The following is a 17852-nucleotide window of genomic DNA, read 5'->3' as shown; positions in this document are numbered from 1 at the left end:
TAACCTTGCTATCATGCTCCAGTTTTAATAATGATTTCAAGCCTGTGATTGCCTCAGACACTGATCAAATTAACAGAAGTTGTGTGAAATATATCCTATGCAGATTTTCCTTGCATATTGAAAGTCATATATTTCTGCAATTATGTAGCCTTTAATGTGTAAAAATACTTGATTCTAATTTATATTATTTTTAATATTTGTGTTAAAACCATTAATGTGAAGGTTCTACAATGAAAGTCGCACACATCCATATGATCCAGTATGCAGCAACGTCACGAGTGAACGCCAGTGCCAGGCGTTTGTAAGTGGGCGGTGCATAACGCGTCACCCGAATTTAACTAATCAACGGAGGTTTCTGGGTAGCAGAGCGGCCAATCAGAAGAGACGTATTCGCTTTTCAAAACTTGCCCGCCATCTTGCAGGCAATACGCGTTGGGCAGATAAACGTTTGTTTACTGAATATAAAGATTACGAATATTTTTTTGTCTGGATATAGTGTTTTTGATTCCCGTAACCCACCTTAATATAAAGGTAAGAAATATCTCTTAATAGTTTGATCAGACGGATAACAAATACACTAAATGTGACCTATAAAATGTCATTGTGGACGTCTTGTGTAAGACGTCAGTTAAAGCGTCTGGTTTGGTATAATAACCATAATGTGACAAAGTGTTGCTTTGTTGATTTAGGTAACATTAAATTTGAATGTATTGATAAAAAAGTAATATAAATCGCACACATCACTTTATTAAGGATTCGGGTAGGAATGTACTTTTTACAAGCGATATCAACAAAATGTTAGACCTTCTGTAAGAAATCAATGTCTGTTTGTTTCTTAGATAACGTTACATCTCGGATACATTTGGTTGTATTTGTTTGTTTTACTAAAACCAATACATTCTGTGACTGAACACAAAAAGTTACATTGACATTATCCATGTTCTTACGAGGTCAACAAAAAATTACTCTTAAGTTTAACTAACGTTAGTTTGATTGGAAACACAGCCTTTAATGTAAAAAACATAAAGCTATAAAAAGTGTTTAATCTCCCTTGTAAGAGCTGATAACCCTGATTATAGATAAGCTGACCTAACTAAACAAAATATATAAAATTATACGGAGTTTTATTATTACATTTTCTTTAAAAACAGAGCCTATTTATAGATAAGCTGTAAACCGCCTAATAATTAGGTTCTTCTTGTTGTAAAAATTATTTTAGGATGGATTCTCGCTTCACTCACCTGTACAAGCGGGACAGCAGTGTGTCCATGATCCGGCTGAAGATGTCCAGACGCAGGTCTCAATCTCAGAAGGAGAACCGAGAAAAGATCCAGAACCTGCGCAGACACCTGGACCAGCTGCCAGAGATCGAGCTCTCAATGGATGTGTCCAGCCTTATGGCCACCCAAGAAAAAGCCTCAAAAACAAAGACAAATAATGGTTAATATCATAGTCATTTTTGTATTGTTTTGTTTCGGCATGGCCTTTTTAAGTAGCTGCAACTGTACTTAACAGATGTAAATGCTGCTGCTGAGGAGAGAAAGAAAATGCTCGCTCGTTACAAAGAAAACAAGATGTTGCAGAAGGAGAAGGAAAAGCGGGAGAAAGAGAAGAAAGGCGTGTTTAAGGTCAGCCTTTATAAGCCACAGCCGCTCGGGTATCTGCCTTCAAACACTGCTGCACCAAGCAGAGGCAAGGTGAGGAATGGGAATAACAGTTAGATGGATCAGTCTCAGACTTTAATGAAGAGTCCCTAATTTTCCATTTTATTACCCATCATGACAGATCACAGAAACTAACCAGTCCACACGAATGACCCGCTCAATGACGCAGAACCAAAAGGTATCATTAAAAGCTGAAGTGTCTAATTTCTACACCACTGCCATCACTGAAATAAATGAGAAGTAATGTCTGTTTTCAAACATGTTTCCCTGAACATACCCCCAGCTGCCATTGGTCAACAAGCAACTTCACAACATTGCACACGTCAGCTTATCTTTATGTTCTGTATATTGCCTTTCTTAAGTTGGGATCAGTTTAATAACATTTAAAAAAAAAAAAATCATTACTTCTATTCAGCACAGACTTTGCAATGTCTTCAAAGAATCTGGGAAAAAAGTATAACCATTTCAACAAACATATAACAACTGTAGCATAACTTTTTCAATTTGATAATGATAAGAAATGTTCCTTGGACACCAGATCAACTTGTAAGAATGAACTCTAACACTGAAGACTGAGTAATTCATTCAAATATAAAAAAAGCCTACCAATCCCAAACTTTACAACAGTAATATGTATTGTTTTGCCCTTATGAAAATAAATCTGTATATAATGAATGTAAATATGTGCTATAATATTGTTTTTGTAATTTCTCTAGTCACAGTTTTAAATCATGTAATCTTTGTTGTTTATGTACCTCTTTTGTTATGTTACAGCCAGCAGTAGACAGACATGCCGTTCCAAAGAAAGGTTTGTTCTTGTTTTCATTTTACCAAATGCAGATCATACACAACAACAAACTGTGGTGCCTTCATGTTGTTGTTGAACATTCTCTGTGTTTGTACAGTTGACAAAGTATTGACCACCAGAGCTCCAGCCAAGACTAACTTGAAAGCAGCGACTACCATCAAAACCAGAGCAGCTGCAGGTAAATCTACTTAATTATAGAAAGATGTAGTTCCCTTGTGTTCACTACTATTCTAAAGTTTGAGCTCGGTAAAAATGTTTTTGAAAGAAGTCTTATGCTCATCCAAGCTGTATTTAAACAGAAATGCAGGAAAAATTATAATATAGTTAAATATATTTTAAAATAACTTTTTGTGATATTTTATTCTGTGTTGGCAGTGCTGAATTTTCAGAAGCTTTTACTGTAGAATTCTTTGACACATGATCCTTTAGAAATCATTCTAATTTGCTGATTTTGTGCTCAAGAATAATTTCTTAAGATGTGTTTGTTTTGAAGCGGCGCTGCGCAGACCGATCTGTATATAATATCAAAGTACTGCGAGAACGATTCTAAAGTATACGGAGCCGTCTGGTCTCATGGCACTTTGATGTCATCGGTCTGTGTAACACTGTTTCAAGTTGAACACCTTTTCTTTTTATTAATGTTTAAAACGGGTGTGCTTATTTTTTTAACTGTGATGCATAACATGATTCTTTGAATTGGAAGATTTTTTTGTTACATTTATAAGTCATTTTATTTAATTTTTTAACACTTGATAAACAATAGTAGTGTACCCTTGAATTAAAACCCCATACAGAGTAATATTTGTTGTAACTTCTTTTACAGTTGAACCATCTGTAAGAGCTCCAACCACACGATCAGCTGCTAAAACATCAGCAGCCGTGGTTAAACCAGTTACTGGTGAGTTTTATTGTTACATTTGAAACATTGGGCTTTTCAGACAGCTTTACTTTCATTGTACTGAACTTGAGTTACATGCATGATAGCCACATTCTGTTTGTGATTTAGATTCAAGCGCTGCAAAAACAAGATCAACTGTTAAATGTCCTGTAGCGCCCTCTTCAGGCAGAGGGAAAGCCGTACAAGGTAAGGATCCAGTTATTTTCTTGCATATTTTTGGATATTTTACATATTGTTTTTTATTGCCATAGTGTTGCTCAGAAGGCAGTTATATTGCATCATTCTAACATTACTGGATATTTAAAATGTCATTAATCAGTAGATCTTATCTTATATCTTTCTCAGGCAACACAAAGGCAATTATTGAAAATAAGGTAAGGGGATCTGTTATATGACGTTTGCTGTAAAATTCAGAAAATTGCAACTTATATTTATGCTTGGATATTTTTAGCCTGCTGAGAAAAAGAACCCTGCAGTAGATTCTCTGAGACCCGAGGAAGAGGAACCCAAAGCTGCTGCCCCCTCATTTGCCCCTCAGGGATTTGTGTTCCAGCCTCCTGTTGGTTTAAGGTCCTTCGAGCCTGCCCCCCTCTCTCCTCGTTCAGCTAGTGCTTTCCTCTCACCAAGGTACCTTTTAGAATTTATTCTAACAACTCAGTAAGTGATAATTCTATATATTTTTTTTAAGGGATCATGAAATCAAAATCCCCTTGATCTTTTAACATATAAGGTCATAGTACCATAAAAACATCTGTAAGTTTTAGAACTCAAAACCTTCTCATTAGCCAAAAAACAGCTTCTATTGAAGCCAATCTGCCAACACAACAGGTCATGGAATTTTTATTTATTTTTCTCTTTCATAGTTTTCTTTCTGAAGCCAGCGTGGAGCCCACCTTCCCCTCTCCCCCAAAACCTGTTCTTCCTGCTACTTCCCTCTCCTCCCCTCCACCAGATCATCCTGCCATCCCTCCCTCAGTGTTATCTCCCCCTCCTGCCCCCTCCTCCCCTCAGTCGTCCATCTCTACAGCACCATCACCTCCCTTGCCCCCCTTGGAGCCTCAGCATGATGTTGCTTATTTCAGGTGAGGCAGATCTCTACAGTCATGTGTCCTTGCTGAATAAAAGTGTTAATTTCTTTTCAATCTTTTGAACAGTAGCGTGTTTCATTGTATATGTTGTTTCAATAGAGCCGTGATGGCCAGCGAGACGGAGCGCTTGACTGGACTCTCTGAGCAGTGGGAGTCAAGATTTGAAGATACTTCTGTCCCGGAGGAGAGTAAGTCTTTAGTTTTGACCAGTATTAATTCAGATCTAACATGGTATTAAACGTTTTCCAGAAAGGCAGATTTTTTTAAAAGTGAAAATGACTGTCACAGCTACTCGGCTTATTTGATGTTTAATATACAGTTATTTGGAGTAAGTATATTTCTCCCTCTTTCTGCAGTGCGAGACCACATGCGTACGGCTGTGGGCCAGGCCAGGTTGCTGATGAAAGAGCGCTTCGGCCAGTTCAACGGACTGGTGGATGACTGCGACTTGGGCCGTGGAGAGAAAATAACAACCTGTACCGACTTGCAGGGCTTCTGGGACATGGTGTACTATCAGGTGGGTTGATGTTACCATTCAAAAATGGTCTATTTCCAAGCCTTGTTTAATGTTGTCTGTCAATTTTTTTGTTTTTATAAGGTGGAAGATGTTTACAAGAAGTTTAATGCCTTGAAAGAGGCTGAAGCAAGGGAGTGGAAAGAGGAAGTCAAGCCTGTCGCCAGAAAAAAAGTGGCCAAAGTAAACAACATTATCAGCACCATCCTTTAATAATGTTGTATTTTAAGGGGGTGAAGTGAGTAATTCTCGAACCTGTTCTTTTGTCCTAAAGAAGCCTCCTGTCGTAGGAGGGAAGGCTGGAGTAGGGGCCAGTGCTGCAGCTAAGAGTCGGTTGGCTGCTGTAAAGGCCGCCATGAAAGCCAAGCAGGCCGAACAGAAAGCCACTGAGTCTTCAGACAACATCCAGGACGACTCGAGCTCTGTCCCTTCAGCCCCCGCTGCCGCACTGCCTGCACAGACCGTGGTGTTTAATGGAGGCTTTTTCCAGGTGGAAAGTCCAGTCAAGCCATCAGGTAAGCTTGAGAGGCATGGAATATGATGAAATGAAGACTGGCCCCCTGTCTTGTGACCAGCTGATCATCCGGTGTTTTAAGTGTCTGGGAGCAGCTCCATTTCTACACGCACGTAAAAATAAGTTGCTGTATAATTGTATTGCAATAATATTTAGATTTGAATTGTTGTCCAGGCCTACCAGAGTTATAGTTAATTAAAATATTGAAGCCTTGCTTATATTTCTTAAATTTTAAGCATGAATTAATTGCTTTTAGTGAGAATTATTGTTATTATTATAACTGCTTTTTTAACCTCATTCAGTGTTCTTTGTTTTCAGGTGGTGTTAGAAGGTCGTGTCGAATCACTGCGGTGTCTTCACCCTGTGTTTCTAAGTTCAGCACTCCAGGCAGGCAGTGCAGATCTACTGCGGTGTCTCATGCCTCCCCTCTTCCTTGTGTGTCCGTCACACCTCGTCGAAACCTCCAGCCTGATGTATTGCCTGTTTCCTCTCCACTACGTTCTGCTGAGCCCCTCCCACAGTCACCCAGAGCTCCTCAGATCAGTCCTGACCACAAGCAAACCACACATGTTTCGCCAGACACCGAGTCCTGCTCCAACAGCCAATTACGTTTTGATTTAAGCTCCACCTGTATTCAAGCAGATATCATTAATGGACCAGAAAACGGTCCAATAGCCCTGTCACACGACTCCCCAAGCCAGTCTGAGCTTCCTTTTGATTCCTCAGAGCCTCAGCATGAGGAGTGCGTTCCAGAGTCTATGCTCAGTCCTTCTTCCCATGATGAATCACAAGAGAACATCTCCTGTGAAGTCTCTGATGTAAGTTTGCATGTCCAACCTGGAGCAGATGCTGGTGTAGATGCTCAGTGCACACCTGACACCTCTTCAGAACCAGTGGAAGCAGAACCCAGTGTCTGTGCACCTGCTTCCTCTACCCTGATGCCCTCCACACCACCTAAAGATCTCACTGTTCCTACAGCTCTCTGTAATGAGCTCATCATTACAGCCAATAATAGGTACCCCTACACATTGTTTGTATGTTAAGGCTGGAATACACTACGCGATTTACTGTCTTTAGAAGTTGATGCTAGTTGCCGAAAGTCAGAGCCAATCTGCAGATTTGAACCGAAAGATTTCATAGAAATTTGCGTAGTGTATTGTTTTATTTTTTATGTTTTGCTTCAGACTATGATTCCATCCAGTCAGTGGATATCAAAACATGTTTGATATTTTAAGACGATTTTAGAACATGCATTGTTTTCATTTGTCATGCATCTTCTAGCAACAGGCACACGTTTAAGTGCGAGCTTGTTGTGAAAGTAGCACCTTTTAAAATCTGGTAGTGCATCATCCTCAGTCGTTTAGTTTCTGATGGTCAGTTTTTCTTCTGTGACTGTTACAAAGTCGCTAATATGCTGCCCAGTGTTTTAAAAGCTGTTTTGAAATGTCATGTAGTGCATTCCAGACTAGCTGTAGCATGAATTGTGCTATATTTAGTGGTTTATAATCTTATATACGGTTTCCTCTGTCCATACAGATCTCCAACCAGTACAGATGTTGAAATGACTGGAAATGAAGATGCTGAGGTAATTACCAACAAAATCCAACTATAGATGCACAATATTGTTACCAAATGGGTTATTAGTTGACATTAGTTTTTTTTATTTTTCTTCTGTTGATATTGGGTATTTGATTGTGCATGCTCATTTCCTCTGTTTATACATTGATAACATTAGCCACCATCAAACAGTCCTTTAAACATCATTTTTAAAACCCGTAATAATTTAAAACACTGTTTAATCTTTAGCAAATATTAAACTTTAGTAAAAAAAAAAATTATAATGCACTGTATATTAATGTTGTGATGCCTAATAGCTCTGGTTGTGGATAGCGTGAGAGCCACTAAAGTGCCAAAAGTAACATAGTACCTTTAACCTTTTTTTGTGCATCCCTAAATCTTACTGTGTTTTAAAGTATATTTACTTTAGAACTTGTTACTTTCACATGATCGTTTGAGGATTATGTTCTAATGTATTTTTCCCAGGGTGCTTCTGGTTTGGACATTGAGCGTTACCTGCAGCCAACGGTGAGATACAGCATGTCTCCTGTTCAGAGTCCTGCAGCAGAGAGGTTCTGTCTGGAAGCGGTGGATGCTGAGATGGAGAGTCCGGACCAGAGGCAGACAGAGGAGCGCCCGCTTGATGTCTTGGCAACACCTACAGGTAGTTTATGTCCCAGACATCACATCACAATGTTGTTAATGCTCACATGTGGTTTGATGGGGGCACGTGGGCACTCACACTTCTCTTTCTTGCACTCCTGTCTCAGCTCTTCACGGAATGGTGTTCTCACCCCAGACCAGTCAGGTGGAGTCAGATCTTTCCTTTATGAACTCTCATTTCCTCTTTGTTTTTCAACAGGGTTCCTCACATTTTTTCAGTCATGGAAATTCACACACAAAGAGCAATTTTGATCCAATAAAATATTTATAATTATATACAGCTGTTAATTTAATAATATTAATTTTATCAATTTAAATAATTGAATTAAAAATGAATTCTATTAATTTCCTCAGTTTTCCTAGGCCTAGAAACCACAATTTTTTAATTGTCATATGTTTCTAGGTTTTCTATGACCTATTTCATTCTACAACTTATTACATTTCACAATTTTAAATGCGAGTATTTTCTGTCTATAAACTGCTTGTTCTCTGGTGTTTCAGATGTCGGGCAATCTTCTGCTGTTCACCCCAGAACGGAGGGAGAGAGTGAGACAGTCCGTGTGTGGACGTGACCTGATCACATTCACACCTCCCACGTACAAATAAAAGCACATCCACTCACAGTTTGGATGTCGATCTTTCATAATTTTTGGTTTGTGCTTGAATTAGACACCTTTGATATATTTGTTGTTGTTTTGGTATAATTAGTCTCCTTTGATACTTAATTTGTTTGCTACTTTTTGTACTTCATAATGAGCATATTTAGATACAGCAATAATATTTCTATGCAGTTTTGACCTCTGAAAATGTATATTTTTAAGGCTTTTAATATGTATAAAATTGTTGTGAAAGCCAATTAAATCATAAGAAAACACAATTTACTTTGTGTATTTACTTCTTTTTCTTTAACTGGCGATTTATTGTCTTGAAACCACAAATGTGTTGGAGGTTCAAACCTCTCTGTAGCCATCTTCCTCTTGGTTTTCCTCAGCCTCCAGGTGTTCTATAGATCTGAAATAAATCATTTTGTTATAATAAAAAATGCGCTTCAAAAGGCCAGTCCACACTACACAGATCAGCGATAACAGCGAACGGTGTACACTGTCACGTCAAATTATTGTAAAAATGACATGGTCATGAATCAAGGGGAAGAGAAATGTACTGTTTGTGGAGGAAGTATATGAAGTACTAATGTCAGTGTAACTATATTACAGTAATCGGAGACTAGCTAGACCTGTAGTAATGTAGTTACCTTACACATGCTAAAGGATTAGTTAATATAGTGCAAATAGTTTTTTTTTTTTGACAGTTTAAAAAGAAGTTAAAATGTTTGTAATTGAAGTTAACTTTTAGGAGCTGAATGTTCTTCAGGGATTACACTTTTTAACAGATTAATTTTATACAATTCTTTTAGAAGTTCATAATTTACTAGATAAGGATTTAAAAAATATGTATGATGTATTAAACACTTCTGATAAATATTTCAGTTTTACAAAATAACTAATATTTTATTAATTTACATGACTGTTCCAGGTCTAAAAAAATAACTTTTTTTTTTTTTTTTTTTAAATCAGGTTACTTTATATCCAAGCTTTCCAAGGCAGTGAGGAAACGAGTTGTTGAGGGGGTCAATTTTAATGCTTGTTTTGTCTTATTTTTAAATAATTTAAAGTCATTTTGAGGCCCCTTTGGAAGTTTGCTGAGGCCTTCCACTGAGATAGTGACAAGACTGTCCATCATGAATTGCATTAGTGAAGTCAAACCTTTGACAGCAAGCATCGCTCCTTCTCCTCAGATTGGAATGAATGAAACATTTCAAAAGATGAGAACGCCTTAATGGAATCTGGTTCGTTTAATCCCAGCTGAGATAATGATCCACTTAATGTGATACTTAGCCATATCTACAAATCTCAAGAGACTTTACTGTCAACATGGGAGAAAATGTCAGAAAGGGGTGATTTTATTTTAAGGTTGAAAAAAAAAATCGTTTGAATAATGTAACTATAAGACATTAGGACAGACAGCACAGACCTGAAGTGAACTCAGTACAGTGTCCTGATGATTTGTGTCAGTCTTCCTCATCAGTTTGGATTTATTTGGCCTTTTTACCTCAGCACAGCTCAACAACGCTTCAAAGTGCTCCAGAAAGCTCATCTACACCCAAAATCAATTATCATTTCAAATCAACATCATCAACCAAAATATCCAATAGTATCCTGTAGATTCCATAATAAAAATCAGGACTGTCCACAGAGAGAATCTTTAACACTGAACACGGTAAACTCAGTGTCATACAGAGGTCCTGTGAACAGGATTATGCATAAGAATCACATATGAATAATTCTTAATAAGATGAAACTAGATCAGAATAAGAGGCCTGTAATATTAAGCATCCAGACAAGTTGCCTTTCAGTCAAGGCTATCTCAAACTGGATTTAAGTGGCTTCACAAAGAACCTGGGGAAATTTCCCAGAATCTTTCTGGCTAGTTACATGTAACTGCAGCTTGGAAAGGATGGCAAACCAGAGGTCCTGCAGATTCTTCCGTTTTCCAGCATCTTTGCATACTTGAACCCTTGCCAGCACTGACTGTATGGTTTTAAGATTCATATTTTCACACTGAGGAAAATTGAGGCACTCAAACACAACTGTTAAAAAAAGGTTCAAACGTTCACTGATGCACCAGAAGGAAACGGGATGCATCAAGAGTTGAAAACTCTTGATAATAAACAGTAACCCCTTCCACCCTCGATACCACGGCTGCCCACTGCTCTGGGTGAGTATTCACTACTGTGTGTCTGCACTTGGATGGGTTAAATATAGAGCACAAATTCCAATGGGTCATTTTACTTCACTTCAGTATTTGACCAATCAGAATCAAGTATTACAGAGAACTTATTATATAATTGCTTCTGGTCACTAATATTACGTAATACATACTTTTGTCTGAAAAAGGAGTCGTAATCCCACTCAGGCCAGGAGTGAATGCAAGAAAAGTGTACCTCCCCTGCAAAAGACCATCTGCAAAATCTTCAAAGTTTGAAAGGTGGTTTAACTGTCCATGTTTTTTGTCAAGTTTCTACTTTCCACAATACACAGCCCCATTGGCGTATAAGAACTGTCCTTGCATGACACATGCCCTGAATGAATTCTCGTGTCCTCATTCATACGAGGGTGCTGAGAGCATGGAGCTCTTTTACAGAACCACAGTAGGCCTATTGCTAATTTGACTGAACCCATCTCATCATTCCTTCTCCGTGTCGAACATTGTTCTTCCATTGCCTCTTATATAAACTTACAGATTAGCGAGGACTCTATTTGTAAGTACTCAATAATAAACTTAGACTTATTTAAATTAAAAAATATTTTTTTAATAATAATAATTATATATATGTTTTTTGAGGACCACTGACTGCCACTGTATGGACAAAAAATAAATAAAAGTAATATATTTCTCAAATGTCTTCATGTGCTACAAAAGAAAAAGTCATACAGGTTCAGAATGCCATAAGAGTGTGTGAACCACTACAACTTTAATTATTCAATAATTATTACAATTCTGTAAAACTGATGCACTGGGTGGTTATGGATTTGGACCTTTAAAATCTACTCATCTTAAATTATATATATATACAAAAAAAAGAAAAAGTGACGAGTTAAATTACAATAATAAAGCTGCAAACGCATGATGAAAAAGTTACTTTATTATAAAAACAACAAATAATAAAATCCTTAATTAAAACAATTATTGTTTGACAGACACTATGAAATTCAGAACAAATGCGGCAAAAAAGCAGGTGCCTTAGTCCTGAGAAACCATATCCAGATTAGCAAGGTGTCTCATGGTGGGTCTACCATGTGGACAATTCCAGGGCTGTTCAATTTCGCCCATGTGCAGCACAAGTTTCTTCATTTCACTGGTGTTCAGGGCAGTGCCAACCATCACCTGTTTAAACAGACACACATTAACAAACTGTAGAAGACAACAACACAAACAAGCAACAGCTCAATAACAGACTCTTACAGGTATTTACTTGGGTACAATTGATAAATAACAGACAGGTAGATTAGAACAGGGCTGAAAAATATTCTTGACTGGAAGAAACACCAATGGCGCTCACCGATTTGCGACATGCCCTGGACGCAAACATCTGCCTCACACGAGAAGGTCGACACATGATTCCAGGACTGTCGCTTAGCATAAAGATGAGTTCCTCAATGTCACTTGGGCCAAAGGTCCAATTCTTGCTTGTAGGTAAAGACACCAGCTTCACCCTTTCCATAACCTGAGCTGAAAAACACCATCCCACGTCAATCTGGAGGAAAAGGTATCATATAAGATATTAAACACTACTAGAGTAGAAAACCCACCATCCTCATCAATGAGGAAGTCAAACCCATTCTTTCTGAAGATTTCAAGGTTTTCCATGAGCACAGTTTCACTGATAGCTGGGAGGTGAAGACTTTGTGGACTGCATATTGAAAGAAAAACATAAGTTAGCTTTAAAATAAATAGGCCTACATGTTCCCTGTTTAACTTATCTCCGCAAAGTGTGACTTACGCTATGAGTCGCTGTCCCTTTAAGACCGTATTCTTTTGTAGCATCTCAAAATTGTACTTTTCGTCCGTGGCATGCTGGTCAATTATGAAAAGGTCAGTTTTCAGTTTGGTGATAATAAAACCCAGGTTGAACTGACCAATGATTTCCATATCCTTGAACATGTCTTTACTGTAAGAAAAAGTTGAAGCTTTGTCAGTGGCATATGAACTTGAAAATGATTTTGGAACTTCAAGAGATCAATCAAAAGATCAATCAGTATCACCTTATTTCTTTCTTAAGCTCGTCCTCAGCACTCTGGTTTTCACCAGGGTTAATCTTTGCCCTGAACCGTCTATATTTTAGCTCTTGATCATTGTTCTCTTTCTTCTGAGCCTGCAGCCTTTGCATCCTTTTAGAAAGTTCCTGCAAAGAAAACTGCAAAAGCACTGCGTTCTTCTGTATGCTGACCGGTGAATCAAACTGTGTAGAAGTATTCTTGTTTTTGGAGTCCACCAAACAGTTTTGTGCTAGAGGTTCAGCTTCATATCGAGCTCTTTTAGCTTCAGGACTGGAAATTCTGTCCTGGTGTTGCTCAGACTTGGTCTCTGGCACCAAAGGTTTATAACTCCAGTACTTCTCATCTACAGGTTCATGGATAGTCTCAGCTTTAACATCATTTTCATAAATACAAGGGTGTAAGCCTGACTCTGAATTGTTTTCCTGTAAAATCTCTGGATCATCTTCAGCTGAAATGTGGTTTGCAGCCTCAGAATCTTCAGCATCATTATTAAAGGTGCTTTTATATTTAGCTAGACAAACAGATTTTTTTATGGAGGAAACGGCAGTCAAACTTGGAGAGGACTTTAGAGGTGGCCTCATAATGTCTGTCATTTTTTTAGAGCAGCTCACAAAGGAAAACATCTTCTTTTGAGAAGGACCAGAACAGGCAGCTTTATGACTAGACTGCTTTGAGCCAACTCCAGGAACCTGATGGTTTGAAAATGCTTCTTTAAGTCGAGCTAGATTGATGGAAGTCTTCGGTGGGTCATCATCTGGAAGCGCTTCAGAGACAGAACCTATTTCCCGATCTTCTGAACCAGCACTTGTCTCGGTTGGTCTACACAAGTCTTGAATGAAGAACAACATCAACATCTGTAATAACACTTCAAGACAACATATCATATGTCTTAAAAGGTCTGATGTACTTACTTGTAAGTGCTGGAGTGATGTGATTGAGACTGATTTTATTGACACCAGTCTCAAACATAGCCATGAGTGAGCTTTTCAGAATTGCCAGCAAGAGCTTTTCCTCTTGTAGTAGGATCTGACGTTTGTCTGGAGTCACATTCACGTCGACACAGTCTAATGTGAAACAAAGAATTCAAACTTTGAATAAATGATGAGTATTAGTAAATTAAGTGCATTTAGCATTTTTTTTATTTTTTATTAAAGGGTTAGTTCACCCAAATATTAAAATCACGTCATTAATAATCACCCTCATGTTGTTCCAAACCCGTAAGACCTCTATTCATCTTCGGGACACAGTTTAAGATATTTTAGATATATTCCGAGAGCTCTCAGTCCCTCCATTGAAAGTGTATGCACGGTATACTGTCCATGTCCAGAAAAGTAATAAAAACATCATCAAAGCAGTCCATGTGACATCAGAGGGTCAGTTGGAATTTTTTGAAGCATCGAAAATAAATAGTAAAAAAAATAGCAAAAACTATTCAGCATTGTCTTCTCTTCCGGGCCTGTTGTGAGCGCGTTCACTGCAGTTAAGTGATATCCGGTTCGCGTACGAATCATTCGATGTAACCGGATCTTTTGAAACCAGTTCACCAAATCGAACCGAATCGTTTGAAATGGTTCGCGTCTCCAATATGCATTAATCCAAAAATGACTTAAGCTGTTAACTTTTTTAATGTGGCTGACACTCCCTCTGAGTTCAAACAAACCAATATCCAGGAGTAATTCATTTACTCAATCAGTACACTGACTGAACTGCTGTGAAGAGAGAACTCAAGATGAACACCAAGCCGAGCCAGATAATGAACCAAACATGGACTTGTTCACAAGTGATGGGAAGTTCGGTTCTTTTCCGGAACCGGTTCTTTCGGACAATTCGATTCAATAAACTGCTTGAAGAAAACGGTTCACCGGTTCTTTTGCGCTCGATGTAATGATGTCATTGGCGATGATTGCCTCGGTTCTCGAATCAGACGAGTCCAACAGAAACGGTTCTTGACTCCAGAACGAGTCAATCTTTAGAGACAATGCTGAATAAAGTCGTAGTTTTTGCTATTTTTGGACCAAAATGTATTTTCGATGCTTCAAAAAATTCTAACTGACCCTCTGATGTCACATGGACTACTTTGATGATGTTTTTATTACCTTTCTGGACATGGACAGTAGACCGTACACACAGCTTCAATGGAGGGACTGAGAGCTCTCAGTCTAAATCTAAAATATCTTAAACTGTGTTCGGAAGATAAACAGAGGTCTTACTGGTTTGGAACGACATGAGGGTGAGTAATTAATTACATAATTTTAATATTTGGGTGAACTAACCCAAACTTAAGTTTCTTTTGCCCACCCAGGCTCCATTTATATGATAAAATAATGCAGTGAAAATAGTAATATTGTGAAATATTATTACGATTTAACAAATGGTTTCTATTGCAATTGATTTAAAATTCCATTGGTTTCAGCAGCAATTACTGCCCAAGAAATCAGTAAATTTTTATGAATAAGTTTAGAAGAATAGATTTGATTCATAATAACTTTTTTGTAACATTGTAAATATTTTACTTACACTTTTCATCAATTAAAATCAAATGCTACAGTAGTGTGACAGTAGTGTATACTTTTATATACGATTTAATATCTTTGTTGTTCTGTCAATTTTTACCTGAAGCAACAGTGATGTTTAGAGCAACAAAAGGGTATTGATGGCGATTGTACATGTGATAAACCTCATTCACAAGCTTGGATGCCTGCAAATAAAAAAAAAGAAAACAATGATGTCATACTTATTAGATATAATTATATAAACACACAAAAAAGCACTCTTAAAAAGAGACCACACCTTCACTGGATCACAGGGTCTTTTATTGATAAAGAAGAACTGTCTGTCAGTAGCACTGCGTCCGACACCATGATCCGCTTGTGACACAAAGCCGTCAATGCTAGAATTTAATATCATCAATAAAAATCACTTTACACAGGAATGTTCCAAGCCATAAAACTGTTTTCATTACCTTATTTATAGAAAGTGCGCAAAAAAATTCATGTGTTAACATTGAAAAACTCACAAAAAAAGGTCTTTAGGAACATCTACCTCCCCGAGACCATAATCTTCTTTAATTGATTCACCGGGAGATATTTGCTGGAAGGGAATCAAACTTTGTAGCTGTGGAAAAGTAAAAATGTGAAATACATGTTATTTTCAACAACAGGGAAAAATTATAGTAAATGTACTTTTTTATGATAATACAACAAAGTGTGTTCTGTTTGTTGATATTGGTGTAAGAACAGCGGTGTCAAAAGTACTGATGTCAGTACTGAAATTTTTAAAATGTGACCATACCAAAGCCATGTCTATCAGCGGTTCCCTAATGTTTCTGCTCATAATAGATGGATCTGATGCAATGAAGTGATAATCATACCATTGTAGCAAATCAAAGACTTTTCTGTTGAGCATGTGAACACAATGGCCAATCAGAGGTGTTTAAGAATCCTCTCAACAACGCTCAAAATGCTAGCGGGGACTGGGAACATTTTTTACATTTCAGTACTGACCTGTCTACTAACATCGCCACTTTTGACACTATGCAAGAATTTCTCTTCTTAAATGATTCACTACAAAGAATAGGTCATTCTCACCTGTTTAGGTCCAAACACAGCTCCGATGTTGTCTCTCATGCTGTTACTCCCACTGGTGCACAGTACTGTGGTGCGCTTGCCTTGTCCCGTCTGGTTGGTGCATGTTATACGCACACCAGTGGAGATGATGCAGTAGGATTGCAGGATGAAAATCATCTTGGAATATTCCTGTGGAGAAACTCTAGTTAATTTCTTTCTAAACATGGATACAACCCCCTGCACCCAAATAAACCCCAGCAGACCTTTTTGATGTTGCGCTGGAACTCCTTGTGTCGGACAGGTAATGTGGAGAAGAGTTTCTGCAGAATGACAGTAGTGCCATGTTGGCGGGGATGCGGCACACGCTGAGTGAGATGACCATCATGGTCATACACCAGCCGAGCTCCGATCTGAGCGCTTTCATGGCAGGTCACAACACTAAGATCACTGTGATCATAAGAAAAAACGGTGTATATTAAGAAATAACTACTGGATAGAGAGATCAATAAAAACAAGATAACTGTGATATCATCACTACACTATAATCATCACACTCATCATATTGTAAGAAATACGAGGATAAATCCAAAGTAAAGTGTTACCTAAGAGCACAAAGTGAGCTCAGAGCTTCTCCACGGAACCCAAACGTCTCCACGTGTATCAGGTCGGAAAAATCTCTTAGTTTAGAGGTGTGGTGTTTTAAAGCTGTGGAAGTTGAAAGGACACAAATAAGTTACTACTTGTCAAAAATTAGAAATCATTTAGATAGTTTAATGTTTTTAAAAGAAGACTCTCATGCTCACCTGAAAATTTTTATAAAATTTTATTTAAAAAAAAACAGCCTTGGTCAGCATTAGAGATATCTTTCAAAAACCTTCACAAATATATATTTATTGCAAACTTTTGATCAGAAGTGTAGGCATGCTACAGTCTTTTATCTCTAATGTTCACAAGACAACTTACTTAGTCCCTCAAAGTTTTGCTCCTCAACACCTTTTCCATTGTCGGTAACCTCCACTAACTCTATTCCGCTGTCTTTTAGCTTGACATCTGTATGAAAACAGAACACTTGACCAAATGTAGCATGAGCTCAAATGCAATGTTTCCTCATGCTCTCATCCCCTGAGCTCACCGACATTAGTGGCACCAGCATCAATGCTGTTCTCCACCAGCTCCTTCACAGCTGTGGCCAGAGTCAGCACCACCTGTCCAGAGCAGATCTGATGCACAGACTGTTTGTCTATTGCCTTAATGGCTCCTGCAGAACTTGTGCTAGGAATTAAAACAAAGAACACTAGAGTAAACAGTATGTCCAGAGTAGCAGATTATCTCTATCACTAGCCTATTATTTCTCGTTGTTCTAATGTAGCAAACTTCTAAAAAGAATATGCAAAGCGATAAACACTTACCTTGAGTCTGACATTTTTTCTGTGGCAATATATATTGTATAAGTCACAGAATCTTAACTTAAGATTTGCATTGTAGGTATTTTGATAGCTTTTGCTCCCTGCGGTATCCAGGTCAAACAAGCAGCGGGAATGTAATGTGTTTACATTGCTTAGTGTGAAAACCAAATGCTTCGACAAGGAAGTGGTTCTGATGAACTATAATGGAACACACTTTAGTATTTCATATGCAATAAACATGCGCATAACTGAATAGCTCTCTGTAGACGTTTCCCGCGGTGTGACGCACAACGTCAGGTCACCACATGTTGCGTAGCACGTGATCAACTGTGTACA

The 17852-nt window shown here is 38.0% G+C and overlaps 2 protein-coding genes across 3 annotated transcripts; one reads left to right on the top strand and one right to left on the bottom strand.

Moving 5' to 3' along the window:
- The first annotated feature begins 376 nt into the window (after nucleotides 1-376).
- Nucleotides 377-8583, top strand: LOC113056230 (disks large-associated protein 5-like). 2 transcript variants are annotated; one of them, XM_026222834.1, is made up of 20 exons: nucleotides 377-531; nucleotides 1220-1440; nucleotides 1516-1697; nucleotides 1786-1842; nucleotides 2439-2472; nucleotides 2570-2650; nucleotides 3296-3370; nucleotides 3479-3556; nucleotides 3716-3744; nucleotides 3822-3997; nucleotides 4234-4452; nucleotides 4558-4646; nucleotides 4815-4975; nucleotides 5057-5155; nucleotides 5247-5487; nucleotides 5805-6501; nucleotides 7023-7071; nucleotides 7530-7707; nucleotides 7814-7851; nucleotides 8208-8583. In XM_026222834.1, exons 2-20 carry the CDS (start codon nucleotides 1221-1223, stop codon nucleotides 8310-8312), a joined length of 2808 nt encoding a protein of 935 aa, XP_026078619.1. In that variant the 5' UTR covers nucleotides 377-531; nucleotide 1220; the 3' UTR covers nucleotides 8313-8583. The 2 variants fall into 2 exon arrangements, with proteins under 2 accessions (XP_026078619.1, XP_026078620.1); XM_026222835.1 differs by lacking the exon at nucleotides 7814-7851.
- Nucleotides 8584-11389: 2806 nt separating this feature from the next.
- On the bottom strand, nucleotides 11390-17841 carry pms2 (PMS1 homolog 2, mismatch repair system component). Its single transcript, XM_026222826.1, has 15 exons — nucleotides 17520-17841; nucleotides 17243-17382; nucleotides 17074-17160; nucleotides 16713-16815; nucleotides 16374-16557; nucleotides 16132-16299; nucleotides 15561-15658; nucleotides 15335-15434; nucleotides 15158-15242; nucleotides 13456-13608; nucleotides 12530-13373; nucleotides 12268-12435; nucleotides 12077-12177; nucleotides 11827-11996; nucleotides 11390-11651 (listed from the first exon to the last, which is right to left on the bottom strand). The coding sequence occupies exons 1-15, from the start codon at nucleotides 17531-17533 to the stop codon at nucleotides 11508-11510; spliced, it is 2559 nt and encodes an 852-aa protein (XP_026078611.1). The 5' UTR covers nucleotides 17534-17841; the 3' UTR covers nucleotides 11390-11507.
- Between the last annotated feature and the right edge of the window lie 11 nt (nucleotides 17842-17852).

Source organism: Carassius auratus, chromosome 37 (assembly GCF_003368295.1).
Source record: "Carassius auratus strain Wakin chromosome 37, ASM336829v1, whole genome shotgun sequence".
NCBI classification, from domain to species: Eukaryota; Metazoa; Chordata; class Actinopteri; order Cypriniformes; family Cyprinidae; genus Carassius; species Carassius auratus.
The sequence above is the reverse complement of the archived record's forward strand: the minus strand, read 5'-3'. Positions and strand labels throughout refer to the sequence as shown.